This window comes from Haemorhous mexicanus, chromosome 2, assembly GCF_027477595.1.
Source record: "Haemorhous mexicanus isolate bHaeMex1 chromosome 2, bHaeMex1.pri, whole genome shotgun sequence".
Taxonomy (NCBI): Eukaryota; Metazoa; Chordata; class Aves; order Passeriformes; family Fringillidae; genus Haemorhous; species Haemorhous mexicanus.
Window position 1 is genome coordinate 122324424 of NC_082342.1, and position 15956 is coordinate 122340379.

General features: G+C 55.5%; 1 protein-coding gene across 9 annotated transcripts in view; it reads right to left on the reverse strand.

Moving 5' to 3' along the window:
• STIM1 (stromal interaction molecule 1) overlaps positions 1 to 15956 on the reverse strand; it is an 89631-nt gene that overhangs the window by 49598 nt on the left and 24077 nt on the right. For all 9 annotated transcript variants that reach the window (XM_059840232.1, XM_059840230.1, XM_059840234.1 and 6 more), the window contains 4 exons: positions 13992 to 14122; positions 7304 to 7418; positions 2617 to 2728; positions 1484 to 1599 (listed from right to left, as the gene is read on the reverse strand). In XM_059840232.1, coding sequence (XP_059696215.1) covers positions 1484 to 1599; positions 2617 to 2728; positions 7304 to 7418; positions 13992 to 14122 — 474 coding nt within the window. The remainder of the gene's footprint in view (positions 1 to 1483; positions 1600 to 2616; positions 2729 to 7303; positions 7419 to 13991; positions 14123 to 15956) is intronic.

Below are 15956 nucleotides of genomic sequence, written 5' to 3' on the forward strand. Positions count from 1 at the left end.
ACAAAGCCATTCAGATGACCAGAAACCAGCAAATTTTACCTTCTGAAAAGGGATCAATCTCTCCTTCAGCTGCAGATTTAAAGTGTATTTCCACTTCTCACACACCCTGCATACACAATCATAGAACCACAGAATGGTTTAGGTTGGGAGGGACCTCCAAGCTCATCCTGTTCCACCTCCTCTGGGAGCAGGGACACCTTCCAGCAGCCCAGGCTGGCCTGGGAAGCTCCCAGCAGGAGCTGAGGTGTGAGCAGCCCTGGCTCCAGAGCAGCACCACGGCTCCCTGCACACTTTGATCTCCGTGCCCCAGGGAGGGTCAGGCTGCAGGGCCAGGGAGCTGCAGGGCAGAACAAACAGCTCCAGCGTGGCAACAGACATTAATTCCCAGCCAGGACAAGCCATTCACTCTGCCATTTACACAGCACAACTACTCTGGAAAAATCCTGCCCCCAGCACAGGAGTCGCTGGGCTGGAGCCACCCAGGCAGCAAAAGGCTTCACACTTAACACAGGCAATAAATAAAAACCAAACTGTGCCTGTGCAAAAAGAGACTTTTCAATAACTGTGAGCAAAAATGGCTGATTATACAAGCCAGGCTTGTGATTTCCTCCCTGTGGCTCTGCCAAGCCTCACACTGTGGTTCACACTGTGCAGGCAGTTTTCCCAGGATTGGGGGGGAATGGCTGGAGAGCAGCCCTGGGGAGAAGGACTTGGGGGTGCTGGAGTGGGAGAGGCCAGACATGCCCCAGCCATGAGCACTGGGACCCCAAAATTCTCATGGTGATCCCCCAGCTTGGGCAGCAGGAAAGGGGGGATTCCACCCCTCTGCACCCAAAGCCCAGGAGAAAGCCATGCCAGAGAAGGAGAGAGACAAAAGCACTTCCAATAGGGAGCAGACAGGAGCCAGAGAGAACTGGGAGCACCTGGAGCATGGAGACACACATCAGAGAGCTTGAGATCCTGATAAAGCATCAAAGGAGCCCAGGGCCTCCCACCACCACCCTAAACTTCTCAACCTCAGCCTGCTGCTCCTTCCCTCCTCCAGAGGTGGGTAGTTCACAGCCTGAGTCACCAGCAGAGCCTCAGGACAGGACAGTGGAGCCCCAGGAAAACCCAGGAGATGATGACAGAGCTCCAGGACACGGCAGCAGCTGCCCTGGGAGCAGGCAGGATTGCGGCCCTCCAGCACCATCAGCAGCACTGAAGGGCAGCAGGTTTTACCCTGTGGACACAGGAGATCCCAGCAGCACAGTGGGAGATCCCATCTGCACCTCTGGGAGAGCCCTCTGAGATGGGAATGCCAGCCCAGGATGCTCCAGGCTACAGAGCTGCCCCCAGAAAGCCAGGACCAACCCTTCCTGCTGCAGGGGAGCTGTGCTGGGATGACTCCCCTGGCTGGGGCTGTGCTGGGCCCTTTGGGTCAGGCAGGCCTGCTGGCCTTGGGGGTGGTTCCCAGGGCTGGCAGGTGGGGTGTGCTACTCACACAGAGGAGGCCCGAAGAGCACCGTGTCCAGAGCCTTGAGCTGCAGCTTCTGCCGGTGGCTGCGGTCGGTCATCTTGAGCACAGTGCCCATCATGGTGGCGTTGTTCACTGCCAGCCTGCACAACAGGGGGACACAAAACTGCTGTGGGCACATCCAGCAGGGCAGCCACACAGCAGGCATCAGGGAGACACAGAGCAGGGCCTGGGAGCTCCCTGCTACCAGGGAAAATCCCTCACTGCTGCTGTCTCTAGCCAGGGTGTCTCTAGGACACTTTGCAGCAGCATTTTTAAGACAGAGAGAGAGCAGGAAAAACCAGGGCCAGGACTAATTCATTACCTGACAGCATGAGGAACTGATTTCCCATCAAAACCTATCTTTTGGTGTCCTACCAATCGCTATTAAGTATTTTTTAACCAAATCTCCATTGCCTTTACATTCTGAGTCACAGACCACAAACACAGTTCTCCCTTGGAAGGGATGTGGACACTCACTGTGCTGCCTCAAAAACATCCTTATTTTATCCCCACTTAATCCCTCCTTCCCAGTCAGCTGAAAAGGCCATTTTTCAGCAACAGGAACCTTTATCCAAAAAAGCTGCACCGAGGTTTTTCAAACCTCTTACAAGTTTAGGTTGACTCCCAGCCAGTGCTCCTCTTCCACGGAATCATGGAATGGTTTGGGTAGGGAGGGATTTTAAATCCCACCCAGGGCCACCCCTGCCATGGCAGGGACACCTCCCACTGTGCCAGGCTGCTCCAGCCCCAGTGTCCAGCCTGGCCTTGGGCACTGCCAGGGATCCAGGGGCAGCCCCAGCTGCTCTGGGCACCCTGGGCCAGGGCCTGCCCACCCTGCCAGGGAACAATTCCTCATTCCCTGTATCTAACCCTAAGTTCCCCTTTTTTCACTCAGAGCTGGAGCAGAACTGGGCAGTGCACAGGCCAAGGAACTTCAGGTGATGAGAGGAGCTGACTCCTGCCAGGCCCTGGTTCTGTCCCTGAACACATCCCATGGGGACACTGGGGGCACTGACCCGGGCCTGGCACTGACCCGGACCTGGCACTGACCTTAGCATGGCACTGACCTTAGCATGGCACTGACCTTGGCATGGCACTGACCTGGGCATGGCACTGACCTGGGCATGGCGTGGCCGCTGAGCTGCAGCTTGCGGAAGGTCTCCTCGTACTGGGGCAGCTCCACGTAGGAAATGAGCCACTGCACCACCTCGTCCACCGTCCAGTTGTACACTGCAGAGAGCACAACAGCACAGCTCATTGGGGGCATGGACACCAGGGAGTCACAGCTCTGGGCTGGGAGGGACCTCACAGCCCACCCAGTGCCACCCCTGCCATGGCAGGGACACCTCCCACTGTCCCAGGCTGCTCCAGCCCCAGTGTCCAGCCTGGCCTTGGGCACTGCCAGGGATCCAGGGGCAGCCCCAGCTGCTCTGGGCACCCTGGGCCAGCCCCTGCCCACCCTGCCAGGGAACAATTCCTCATTGACAAGATCCCATCCAGCCCTGTCCTCTGGCACTGGGACACTCCAGGCAGTCCTGCAGAACCTCAGCCTCCACCTCGTGGGACCATTTTTGCTCAGACTCAGGAACTCCTGAGGTTCTGCTGCCCCTGAGCCCCCACAGACCCCACATGGCATGGGAAGAACTGCCTGGAGCTTTCCCTGGGACAACACACCATTCCCAGGGCTGCTTTGCATTTGTGCTCCCCGTTCCCAAAATTAACACATGCAACAAGGCCATCAGATAGAGGAGCAGAGGAGGCTCCTCCTCCTGCCATGGCACCAGCAGGGCTCGGGCCGGGCATCTGGGCAGGGCCAACACCCAAAGTGCTGGCAGGTGACAGCTGGGATCACTGGGGTTTCCATCAGCCAGGTAATGCTGCTGCCTCCACACTCCAACAGGGAATGTTCATCCTCAGCACGTGCCCAAAGGCCCTGAATTCTGAGGTCAGCTCCCAAAGCCTCACCCCCTGCTCCAGACCCTGGCCCAGGGTGCCCAGAGCAGCTGGGGCTGCCCCTGGATCCCTGGCAGTGCCCAGGGCCAGGCTGGACACTGGGGCTGGAGCAGCCTGGCACAGTGGGAGGTGTCCCTGCCATGGCAGGGGTGGCACTGGGTGGGCTGTGAGATCCATTCCAACCCAAACCCCTCTGTGATTCTGGGATTCCCTCTGAGCTTTGACTAAGAAAAGCACACACAGAGAAAACCCATCGGAAGAAGCTGGAGAAAGGATCTGTGGGAGGAAGGGGAGCAGGTGCTGCAGCCCAAGTGAACCAGGTGAACTTTGCTCCTTAACCTCCTCCCCAGGCATCTGGGGATTATTTATGGAGCTGTCACGCAGCTCCAGAGCCATAAGTGAGGAAACCTTAGGAAATCAAGTTCCTGTCTTTGCCACTTTGTTGTGCTGCACTTACAGCAATGGCAAACAATCCCAGAATCCCAGACTGGTTTGGGTTGGGAAGGACCTCACAGCCCACCCAGGGCCACCCCTGCCATGGCAGGGACACCTTTCACTCTCCCACTGCCATGTCCAACCTGGCCTGGGAAACAGCAGATGTGTTTATTGGACAGAAGGGGCTTTATCACACTTGAATTTATCATCCCCTCTCCCTGGCAGGGCTGCATGGCTCTGCTACAATGCAACCCTGACTGGGCCCACGAGCACAGAAACATCTGCCCAAGCTCCAGGGAGCCCAGTGCCTCCCATGGGGAGCTGAGGGCTGAGGGAGAGGAGGGATGGGGGATCCGGGAGAGATGAGGGAGATGGGGGACATGGGGGAGCTGAGAGAGATGAGGGAGCTCAGAGAGCTGATTGAACTAATGAAGTGGAGAAAGATGAAGATGAGGAAACTGAGGGAGCTCTCAGACCTGAGGGAGCTGAGGGAGACAGAACTCAAAGAAATGAGAGTGATGAGAGAGATGAGAGACATGAGGGATCTGGGAGAGATGAGAGAGCTCAGAGCTAATTGAGAGGATGAAGCTGAGGGAGCTGATGAAGCTGAGGGAGCAGAGGCAGAGCCCAGTGCTGAGCGAGGACAGCAAGGCTCGAAAGGAAGGTGCCACCCCCACAGATGCTGGCACGGTGACCCAGCTGCAGGGTGGCACAGACAAGGCCACCAATCCTCCCTACAGTCCTGGTCACTGTCCCACGCACTGGGGGACACCTGTGGCTGTGGGCACCAGCAGGATGCCAATGATGGGAGGATGGGAGAAGCCACAGGTCCTACACAGTGACATCACCAGCACTTGCCACAGGGCATGAGGCCACATCCCCAGCCAGCAGCACTGCCAGCCCTGGGGCTCCAGAGCCCCTGGCTTCCCTCAGTTCCATGTGCAGCCGTGTTTCTTTAGGGAAGAATCCCTGAGAAGCACAGGCACAGATGAGCAGGACCCTGCCCTGCCTCCTCACCCCAGGGGCTGATCTGGCATCACTTCCACGGCTTTGGCAGAGCCAGGCTCACCCAGGTGCCATTCCTCAGACTCAGCACCTTGTAACAGCATCACAGCCATTACACCTAGCAGCATCTTCTGCCATAATTCAGGGGCAGAAATGTCTTTATACTTTCCACGTGACCAGGAACAGCAGCAATGGAAGGGAGGAAAAGCAATGGCTTGAAAACAAATGACACAGGCCCAGCCACCCCCATCCCTGTGGGATGGCAGTGCCCTTCACAGCTGCTTTTCACAGCCACAGGAGGGAGCAGACCTTTCCTACGAGCCTGATTCATGACTTCAGCTCCAACCCCAAAATCAGGCACCAGACTTCCCTGGAAGAGTCCCAGGCCAGGCTGGACAAGGCTTGGAGCAGCCTGGGACAGTGGAAGGCTCCATGCCTGGCAGGGGTGGCACTGGATGGGCTGTGAGGTCCCTCCCATCCCAAACTCTCTGTGATTCCATGACATCAGAGCACCCTTCAGAAACCAGTCACTTATTCTATCAGCCAGATCTACAAGATGATGAAAGGGAAAACAAGAGCAGGAGCTCAGTCCAGCACTGGACATGCACTGAGCCACAGCAGCTCTGCCAGGTGCTGGGTGTGCCAGGGGCAGGGACAGAGCCAGGGCAGCTCAGTAATTAGGGGCCTGGTGAGTATCAAGGGCTGTTCTCCTCCACCCCTTAATGATTTCTACCCTTTCCCAGCTGACAGCAAAACACACTCCAGGCAAAGCCATGTGTAAACAGCCTGTAATGGGATAAATATTTCTTACAGGAGGCAAAGGGACTGAAGAGTCATGAAATCACAGCATCCCTGAGGCTGGAAAATCCCTCTGAGCCCAGCGAGTCCAACCACCCCCAGCACTGCCAAAGCCACCCCTGACCATGTTCCCAAGTGCCACATCCACAGGGCTGTGATATCCTCACAGGATGTGTTTCCATCCCTGTCCTGGGCAACTGTGCCCCTCCTGAAGTGATGTGGACAAGAGCTGTCAACACATCCCTGTCCAGCTCCATGGGAGAGAGTCTGGTCTGGGATACTCAGCTCTGGAATTGTCACACGGATATCACAGAGACTGCTTTGGATTGGGAGGGACCTCAGAGCCCACCCAGTGCCACCCCTGCCATGGCAGGGACACCTCCCCCTGTCCCAGGCTGCTCCAGCCCCAGTGTCCAGCCTGGCCTTGGGCACTGCCAGGGATCCAGGGGCAGCCCCAGCTGCTCTGGGCACCCTGGGCCAGGGCCTGCCCACCCTGCCAGGGAACAATTCCTCATTGCCAAGATCCCACCCAGCCCTGCCCTCTGGCACTGGGAGCCATTCCCTGGCTCCTGTCCCTCCATCCTTGTCCCCAGTCCCTCTGCAGCTCTCCTGGAGCCCCTCCAGGCCCTGGCAGGGGCTCTGAGCTCTCCCTGGAGCCTTCCCTTCTCATGCACAGCCCCACTGTGTTTCCAATCCACAAATGCTGCACCTCATTCAGTGCTCCTGGGAATGGGAGGGACTGCTGCACTCCCTGCAGCTGCACCCACAGCTCTGGGAACACAGAGCACATCCCACCAGAGGAATTTAGGGGCTAATACAGAAAAGTCAAATACCAGCAGGACACAAAGGAGAAACTGAAATTTCTGTGGCTGGTGAACTGATTAGAATCGTGTATTTCAGGGAATGGACATAGACAGAACTCCTCTTTTAGAGATGAGGAGCACTGAAAAAAACTGGATTAATGATTTCTGTGGAATTCTGTGTGAAAGCACTGGGGAAACACTTGCCAATCTTAAAAGTTTGTTCCAAGATTCCCAGGTTTCAGGCAGTTTCTCAGCAGAGGCTGAACTCCCCCCACCTCCCTGGATGCTGGGATAAATAACAGCAGTTTGGAATGGCTAAAAGCTATTTCTACATGGACTGTACTTATGACACTTCCTGGATTTTATTCTCCCTTCTTTTCACTGTGAAGGAGCTTTCCAGGTTCAGAAAGTTTCTCCTAAGGAAAACACCACCTGCAGGAAAGCTCCCAAGCAGCTCTACTGAACATTTAGGATGTTATCACCCCAGTACAATTCCATCTGGAACTGGGTGTTTGAAGAACCTGGAATTTGGCTGCATTTAACACACATTTCTAGGGCAGAGGAACAAAATAAGAACTGATCCTTTGGTGGCCATGCTCAGGTGCAGCAGGAACAGTGTGGAAGCACCAAGCCTGAGGAAATCCTGGGAATCCACACCTCTAAAAGGGAGCTGGAAGAGCACAAGGCCTGGTACAAGGGAGGAAATGCAGCACATTCCTCCTCAGAGCTGCACACTCTGCCCAGGGCATCTGCAATCCAAACTCTTTGGCACTCCTGGGAAAGGATTTTTTGGCTTTTTGCCCTTTTTTACCTTCAGATGTTTTCCAGGCCTTCCAGAGGTCTTCCACACTGATGAGCTTGTCCTCTCCATGGAAAGTGCTGTGCTTGACTGCTGGGTCATGGTAATTCAAGTCTTCCCTCAAGAACTAGGAGAGGAATTAACAGCAGGATTAAGCTTTGGTTCATCTTCTAGGGAGATGAGGAGCATAAAAAAAAATTCTGAATAGTAATAATTTTGATGGGAAAGTCATAATAAATCTGAATTTTAAAAAGCCCATAAATATAATGGATATACTAGATATATACAGATATAAGTATATTCCCTGCAGTACCCCTGAATATCTCTGTTCCTGGGAAGACCAGCCAGGAAATATTCAGTAAGTAAATATGTTAAATTCATTTTAATACAGAGAAGGGATAATTAATTAGAACCTTCGGTCTTGGGATTCCAGACTTTTCTCTGAATTATAGTAACACCAAAAATTCACTTAAGTGGCCCAATGAAACCAGCTTTATGTCACTGGAGTAAGAAGCCAAGAATTATCACTGGATTTGATCTGCACCTTCTAATCCAAGCTGGAACAAATGCCACAGGCAGGAGGAGAGGCAGTTCCACTGAAAAATATAACTAAATCTATGTATCCCAGCTCACTGGGGGCCCTGAGCAGCTGGGGCTGCCCCTGGATCCCTGGCAGTGTCCCAGACCAGGTTGGACTCCAGCCACTGGGGCTTGGAGCACCTGGGGCAGTGGGAGGTGTCCCTGCCAAGGCAGGGGTGGCACTGGGTGGGCTCTGAGGTCCTTCCAACCCAAACCAGGCTGTGAAATCCACCAGCAGACAGAGAACCACTCACACTCCAGTGCCCAACAGATGGAACCAAGTTCAAGGAGAATTCCACATTCCCACCCCCCAGGACAAAATCCCCACACAAGCAGCTTCATCCCTGGGCTCTTCCATGAGCAGCAGGATGATACCCACACCCAAAAACCACCTCAGAGCTGGAGATGTGCTTTAGCATCAGACAGGGCGTGGAGATGACCTGGGCAGCCTGAGATCCCAGGCTCCCTGCAAACCCAGGGAGGCACCTCCAGCCTGGGGCTCTGCCCTGCTGCCCAAAAGCTGCCAGGGCTCTTCCTGCCTAGCAGAACACAGGAAAACGGGGGAATTTGGGGAAATGCAGGAAATGGGAGAATTTGGGGAAATGCAGAAAACGGGGGAATTTGGGGAAATGCAGAAAACGGGGGAATTTGGGGAAATGCAGGAAATGGGGGAATTTGGGGAAATGCAGAAAACAGGAGAATGTGGGGAAATGCAGAAAACAGGAAAATGTGGGGAAATGCAGAAAACAGGAGAATGTGGGGAAATGCAGAAAACAGGAGAATGTGGGGAAATGCAGAAAACAGGAAAATGTGGGGAAATTCAGAAAACGGGGGAATTTGGGGAAATGCAGAAAACGGGGGAATTTGGGGAAATGCAGAAAACAGGAGAATTTGGGGAAATGCAGAAAACGGGAGAATGTGGGGAAATGCAGAAAACAGGAGAATATGGGGAAATGCAGAAAACAGGAGAATTTGGGGAAATGCAGAAAACGGGGGAATGTGGGGAAATGCAGAAAATGGGGGAATTTGGGGAAATGCAGAAAACGGGGGAATTTGGGGAAATGCAGAAAACAGGGGAATTTGGGGAAATGCAGAAAACGGGGGAATTTGGGGAAATGCAGAAAACAGGAGAATGTGGGGAAATGCAGAAAACGGGGGAATGTGGGGAAATGTGTGTTTCAGCAGGGGCTGAACCCCGGGGCTCCAGCTGTGCCAAGCCCTGTTCCCTGTGGGTGCCGCCGTGACCGAGCGGGAACGCAGCAATGTCACCGATGTCACCGATGTCACCAATGTCACCAGCCCTGCTCCAGCTCCCGCTGCAGCACGGTCAGCTGCTGCTCTGTATATTTAGCTCGGGAGCACAGAAAGGAAAGGTGATCCCTCGGCTTCCCTTGGGCTCACGGTGGCCAAAACAAACCCAAGGACTCGGCGGAGGGAATGGAGCTGGGCTGGGGGATGTCCTGGTAAATGAGCAGGGAGAGGATGCAGGATGGGGCTGGGGGAACTGGGCTGAACCCACCAAAGCCCAGAGAGAACTTAAAGCACATTTTCCACCAGTATCTTCTGGGGAAAAGACAAAATCGTGGAGTCCCAGACTGGTTTGGGTTGGGAAGGACTTTAAAGTCCACCCAGTTCCACCCCTTGCATGGCCAGGGGCACCTTCCACTATCCCAGACACTCCAAACCCCAAGCACAAGAAGCACTGTGCAGAGCACTGACCTACTTGCAAACCACTGAAAAGCAGCACTTCCAAGTGTTAAAGGTCCCACTGATCCCGGGCCTGGAGACACCCAAAGCTCTGAGCCTTGGACAGAGGGTGGACCAGACCATTGCCAAGGTCCCACAGACCATCTCCAAGCTCTCATCCAGACCAACCCAGCCTCAGCCAGGCTGTGAATCCACAAGGACAGAAGCAATATGAGTCAATCCTGAGTCTCCTCACCAAGTTCAGGGAAAGGCAAACCCTGGTCAAATCAGCGAAAGGCAACAGGACCAGAACCACTGCTACAAACCCCAGGAGGAGCTGGGGAAGACTCAGCCTGGGAATGCTGATTTTGGTGCTCTGAGGCGTCCAACAGCAGGAAGACCTGCAGCTGCTGGAAACAGCCAGAGGAGCCACGGAGCTGCTCCAGGGCTGGAGCCCCTCTGGAGCCAGGCTGGGAGAGCTGGGGGTGCTCACCTGGAGAGGAGAAGGCTCCAGGGAGAGCTCAGAGCCCCTGGCAGGGCCTGAAGGGGCTCCAGGAGAGCTGCAGAGGGAGAGAGACTGGGACAAACTTGCTGGCTGAAGGCACACTCAGAAATGAACAGATCCACCAAATGGGATTTTCTGGAGGTTTTTTTTTCCATAGAATCACAGAATCTCCTGAGTTGAAAGGGACCCAAAAGGATCATCAAGTCCAAGTCCTGGCTCTGCACAGCCCCAACAACCCCACCTTGTGCCTGAGAGCCTTGTCCAACCTCTCCTTGAACTCTGTTCTGTGTTTTTTTTATCTACAGAAACTGCAGCTACTGAAGTGATTTTTCAAAGCTTCCCATCCCTCCCACATCCCTGGATGTGTGCCACCCTCCCTCCTGAGCACCAGCTCCTGCCGAGCAGAGCCAAGGGCCAGGCCCGGCCACGAGCCGGCAGCTCCCTGTGCTCCCCAACTCCAGCAGCTGCCCTGAGCTCCCAGCTGCCCCAGAGGGACAGACAACTCCTGGCTCCAAGGCCTTCCCCACCCAGGGAGCCCAGGCAGCGGGACCTGGCTCTGGGAGGAGCCAGAGAAAGGCTGAGCAGCAACACAAACCTTGTTTCCTGAGGAAATCAGGCTGGCAGCATCCCAGAGCCCTGGCACTGGGCAGCCACATCCCAAAGAGCCAGAGCTGCCTTTGCTGTGAGTGTGCAGACAGGAATAGATCCCTAATTAGAAGATTTCCCCATGAGGGACAGTTCTTTCACTTTAATTGAGGCCACTGATGTCATCTGAAACTTCATTGAAAATTCACTTCCCAGCAGGAAAACTGCAAGGATGATTTATGGACAGCATGAAGCTGTGGGACAAAACTCCACCCATCATTTATTTTCAAAATACCTGTGTGGTCTGTGTGTCCCTTTCTGCCCAGGAAGGGGCTTCAGTCCAAACAAAATACTCCCATCATTTACCCCCAAAAGGTAGGGGCCAAAATAACAAATGAAAATATAAAGTTCTCAACCAAGCAGGAAAGTGCCCATCCCTGGAAGTGTTCCAATCCAGGCTGGACCAGGCTTAGAGCAACCTGGGATAATGGAAGGTGTCTCTGCCCATGGCAGGTGGTGGAACTGGATGGGGTTTAAAGTCCCTCCCAACCCAGACCATCCTGGAAGTCCATGAACCCCGTAAAAGGTTTAAATTTGAGCCTGCTGCATTCTTCCCAATAATCCCCCAGCAGCTGTCCCCCCACAGCCCAGAGTTAAACCTGACTGCAGGGTGCATGTGGGGGACAGTGATAACCTTGACAGGGAGAACACAGCAGGAGCCAGCTCAGAGAGGGAAATTCCTGCAATACCTCACTGAGAGCCTCCAGAGCTTATTGACAGGTGAACTTAATGCAACTTCAATAAAAGCTTAGCAGAGGTAAAGCAGCAACTGCATGGATGGATCCAGGGACGAGAAATCACTGAGGTTGGAAAAGACTTCCAAAATCATGGAGCCCAACTGTAAATTCAACAGCCTGAGCCCTCTGGCTCAGGGCAATCCCAGCACAAACATAGCCTGGGGAGAATGGACTGGGAGCAGCCCTGGGAGAAGGAGCTGGGGATTGGTGGGAGAAGCTCCCCAGGCCCTGGCCACGAGCACTGGGACCTGAAATCCCTGTGCCCTGGGCTGATCCCACAGGGTGGGCAGCAGGAAAGGGATTGGGATTGTGCCCCTCTGCCCCACTCAGGCTGGACAGCCCTTTCCACAAGGAATTTTCCCAGTGTCCAACCTGAACTTCCCGTGGCTCAACTAAGGCCATTTTCTCTGCTCCTGTCCCTGTTCCCTGGCAGCAGAGCCCGACCCCCCCGGCTGTCCCCTCCTGGCAGGGACTTGTTCAGAGCCACAAGGGCCCCCTGAGCCTCCTTTGCTCCAGGCTCAGCCCCCTCAGCCTCTCCTGGTGCTCCAGACCCTTTTCCAGCCCTGTTGCCCTCCTAGAAGCAGAGCAGAGGTGCTGGGAGCAGGAGCAGCCCTGCTCAGATGCAGCTCAGAGGGGTTTGGGGAGTGCCTGTAAGAGCACCAAGGCAGTGATTCTGGGGCCTCCTGGAAAAACCCATGGAATCCTCCCACCCTGGCAGTGTCTCTGTGCCAAGGCTCTGAGCACATGTTCCCAGCAGTGTTTTGTACCAGGAGCTCCCAATGACTCCAGTGGGAGCGAGGGCAAGATTTGCTCAGAGACATAAAACTGCCAGCTCTGCCCAGCCCTAAGGACACAAGGCTCATTCTTAATTTAATGCCAGGGAACAGCACACTTGGGCTGAAACGGGCTGCCCAAGGCTGCCCCAGTCCCTGGGAGAGGCTGAGCTGCAGGTCCAACCACCCAGTGCAGGGAACTGCCTCCAGGGAAACACCTCAGGTGGTGGAGGAAATGCAACTGGAAGCTTTTCAATTGTTTTCATTACTCAGTCAAGTGGGATTGAGGCAGAGGGAACAGCCCTGCAAGCTGGGAACAGCCACCCAAAACCAGCAGAGCCTGGCACCAGGGGCCTGTGCAGTGTCCCTGGGGACTGTCACTGCTCCTGGGGGACATTGTGATGGCTGGGTTTGCAAGAGCAGCTGGGGCTGCCCCTGGATCCCTGGCAGTGCCCAAGGCCAGGCTGGACACTGGGGCTGGAGCAGCCTGGGGCAGTGGGAGGTGTCCCTGCCATGGCAGGGGTGGCACTGGGTGGATTTAAGGTCTCTTCCAGCCAAACCAGTCTGGGATTCTGTCACCTGGGACTGCAGAGCCAGTCGTGAGTGGCAGCAGATCCCTGCACCCACGTGCTTCCTTTCAGCTTCCAACACTCTGCCTTTCCTGTTTAGCTGCCAGTTCTCCCCAGAAGACAGAATTCCTCACCTCCAACGAGCACCCACCACAACTGAGGCAACACTGCAAACAAAGAGCTCTTCCTTTTCCTGCAGACTCTTATTTCTAGAGGTGCTTGTGTAAACAAAGAACAACAACTTTCATTCTCTTCCATCCTTTATCAGCTAAAGTGTCCAAGGCTGACACAACAAAAAGCTGCTCCTTTTTTAGCAGTGAGCACCCACGGACTGAAACCTCTCTAGCTAGCTGCTGGAAGAATGCCGTAAAGATAAAATCATGGAATGGTTTGGGTTGGGAGGGACATCAAAGCTCTTTAAATTCCACCCCCTGCCATGGGCAGAGACACCTTCCACTATCCCAGGTTGCTCCATGCCTCATCCAACCTGGCCTTGAATGCTTCCAGGGACGAGGCAGCCACAGCTGCTCTGACAACAATGAAGTGGCTACAAACCCCCAGCAGCAAGGAGAAGCCCTAACCAGCACTGGTGACAGTGCTGAGACACCCCTTGGATCATCATCTCACCCCTTGGCTTCCTCTGTGCTGAGGAGCAGGCACCAAGCCCAAGTGCAGCCCTGGCCTCGGCAGCCTGACTGTGAGAGCAGCTCCAGCACTGGGCTGGACAAGGCCCTGGTGATACCTCGGGTTTGAAGTTTCTCTGCTCTGTTTGGTGTTCAGCTTTTAACTTTATTTTAAATGTTACTGGGATCTTTTCACAGGGTGGGGAAGACAAAACTATCCTATTCTAGCTGGAGACTCATGGACAATCTCTTCAAACTTCAGGACCAAAGCACAAACACCATGAAAAGAGGAGGGCGGGCAAGCGAGCAAGGAGGGTGAAACCTCATCATTTGAAGTCATTAATTGCACAGTTAACTCCTGTATGCAAAGGGACTGAAACTTATACAAATGTGAGAGCTCATGACCAAGCCCTCTTTTGCTTCCATCCTGGAGCCACCTGGGCAGAGCCAGGACTGTGGCTGAGGTCCTGCCAGGCTGTGGCCTTTGAAGGCCCTTCAATCACTACCCTCTTTATTGCCCTTAACTCCACCTAGCCCCTGTTCCAGCTGCTCAAGGCCCCACCGGGCACAGCCCCGCACCGACCTCGTCGCTCTCCTCCACGTCCACGTTGCCGTTGGCGTCGTCGTCCATCTGCTTGTGGATGTTGCGCACGGCCTCGAAGCTCAGCTGCTCGTCCTCATCGTGGCACAGGGCCTTGTCAATGCGGCAGAACTCTGCTGGGGCAACAGCAGCACGTCAGGGAGCAGCACCGACCCCTCAGGCAGCAGCACCGACCCCTCAGGCAGCAGCACCGACCCCTCAGGCAGCAGCACCGACCCCTCAGGCAGCAGCACCGACCCCTCAGGCAGCAGCACCGACCCTCGCTGTGTCCCTGCAGCTGCCCGGGCTGCCACCAGCACAGCCCAGGGGGCAGGGCAGGGCAGGGCAGGGCAGGGCAGGGCAGGGCAGGGCGCCCATCTCATCCCAACCCTCCACTCTCCCAGCAGGGGCTGGCTCCTGCCTGTGGCCCCAGCTCCAGCAGGGCAGGGTGTCCCTCTCTGCCCAGCCCTCCACACTCCTATGGGGCAGCTCTCCCAGCAGGGGCTGGCTCCTGCCCACGTCCCCAGCTCCAGCAGGGCAGGGTGTCCCTCTCAGCCCAGCCCTCCACACTCCTATGGGGCAGCTCTCCCAGCAGGGGCTGGCTCCTGCCCACGTCCCCAGCTCCAGCAGGGCAGGGTGCCCCTCTCAGCCCAGCCCTCCACACTCCTATGGGGCAGCTCTCCCAGCAGGGGCTGGCTCCTGCCCACGTCCCCAGCTCCAGCAGGGCAGGGTGCCCCTCTCAGCCCAGCCCTCCACACTCCTATGGGGCAGCTCTCCCAGCAGGGGCTGGCTCCTGCCCACGTCCCCAGCTCCAGCAGGGCAGGGTGCCCCTCTCAGCCCAGCCCTCCACACTCCTATGGGGCAGCTCTCCCAGCAGGGGCTGGCTCCTGCCCACGTCCCCAGCTCCACGTCTCCCTTGGAGGCTGTTGGTGTTGGCACCACGTGCAGCCAGGGCGTTTGGGGAGGAAGAGCTGTGTGTTTATAAAACACAGCAATTAAAACCCTTCCCTCTTCCTGATTATGGAACGGGCTCTTCTGGCTGCTTTTCACAACATTTTCTACTTTCTAAGACTAACACTTTATGTTTTGCTGCATGCCTGAGTCCATGCAAGCACCAAACAGGGCTGATCCAGGCCTTCCATGGCACTGCCAGTTGGTGACAGGAGACCCAGGGATGGGGAATCTTGAGGGACCTGGGCAGGCTGGAGAGCTGGGACCATGCCAAGGCCATGGAGTTCAGCAGGGCCAAGTGCAAGGTACTGCAGGGGCTGGGAGAGCTTGGGGTGTTATCTGGAGAAGAGATACCTGAGAGCCCCTTCCAGGGCCTAAAGGGGCTCCAAGAGAGCTGGAGAGGGACTGGGGACAAGGGAATGACTTCCCGGTGACAAGATGGGCTGGACAATGACGCAGCCTCCTGCAGAGACAGGGCTGGTGTCCTGCTGCTCCCAAACCTCGGGGAATTGACTCCGTGTTAACTCAGGTCTGTCCATGTCACCAGGGGAGTCCAGCAGTGCTGGGAACTGGGGACCAAACCAGTGAGAGAACTGGGAACCTTCCCCAGGGCTCTCTGCTCCCCCAGGCCACTCCTGAAGAAGCCACAAGGACCTCGGAAGAACACTGGATGCCCTGAGTCTGATTTGGAGAGATCTGGGGTTCCTCTCCTACCCTGCCAGAGCTCTCTGGTGGCTCAGAACTTTGGCTGGGCCTTTCTGTGCTGGCTGCTCCCATTATCTCCGAGGCAGGGACACGAGATGGTCTCTGTGTTTACGCTGCCCTTGGACACGACTCCAGAAGGAAAAATGAAGCCAGGCTAAACGATATCTCCCAAAATATTACATGGTTATCTTGTTCCGAGCCTGTGCTTGTTGTTGCAGGGGAGAACGTGGCAACGCTGTAGCAAAGTTTGGATTATAGGAAGGGAAGGTCGTGTTATTGTAAAAGTGGGTTTATTCTGATTAACCCCCTCCT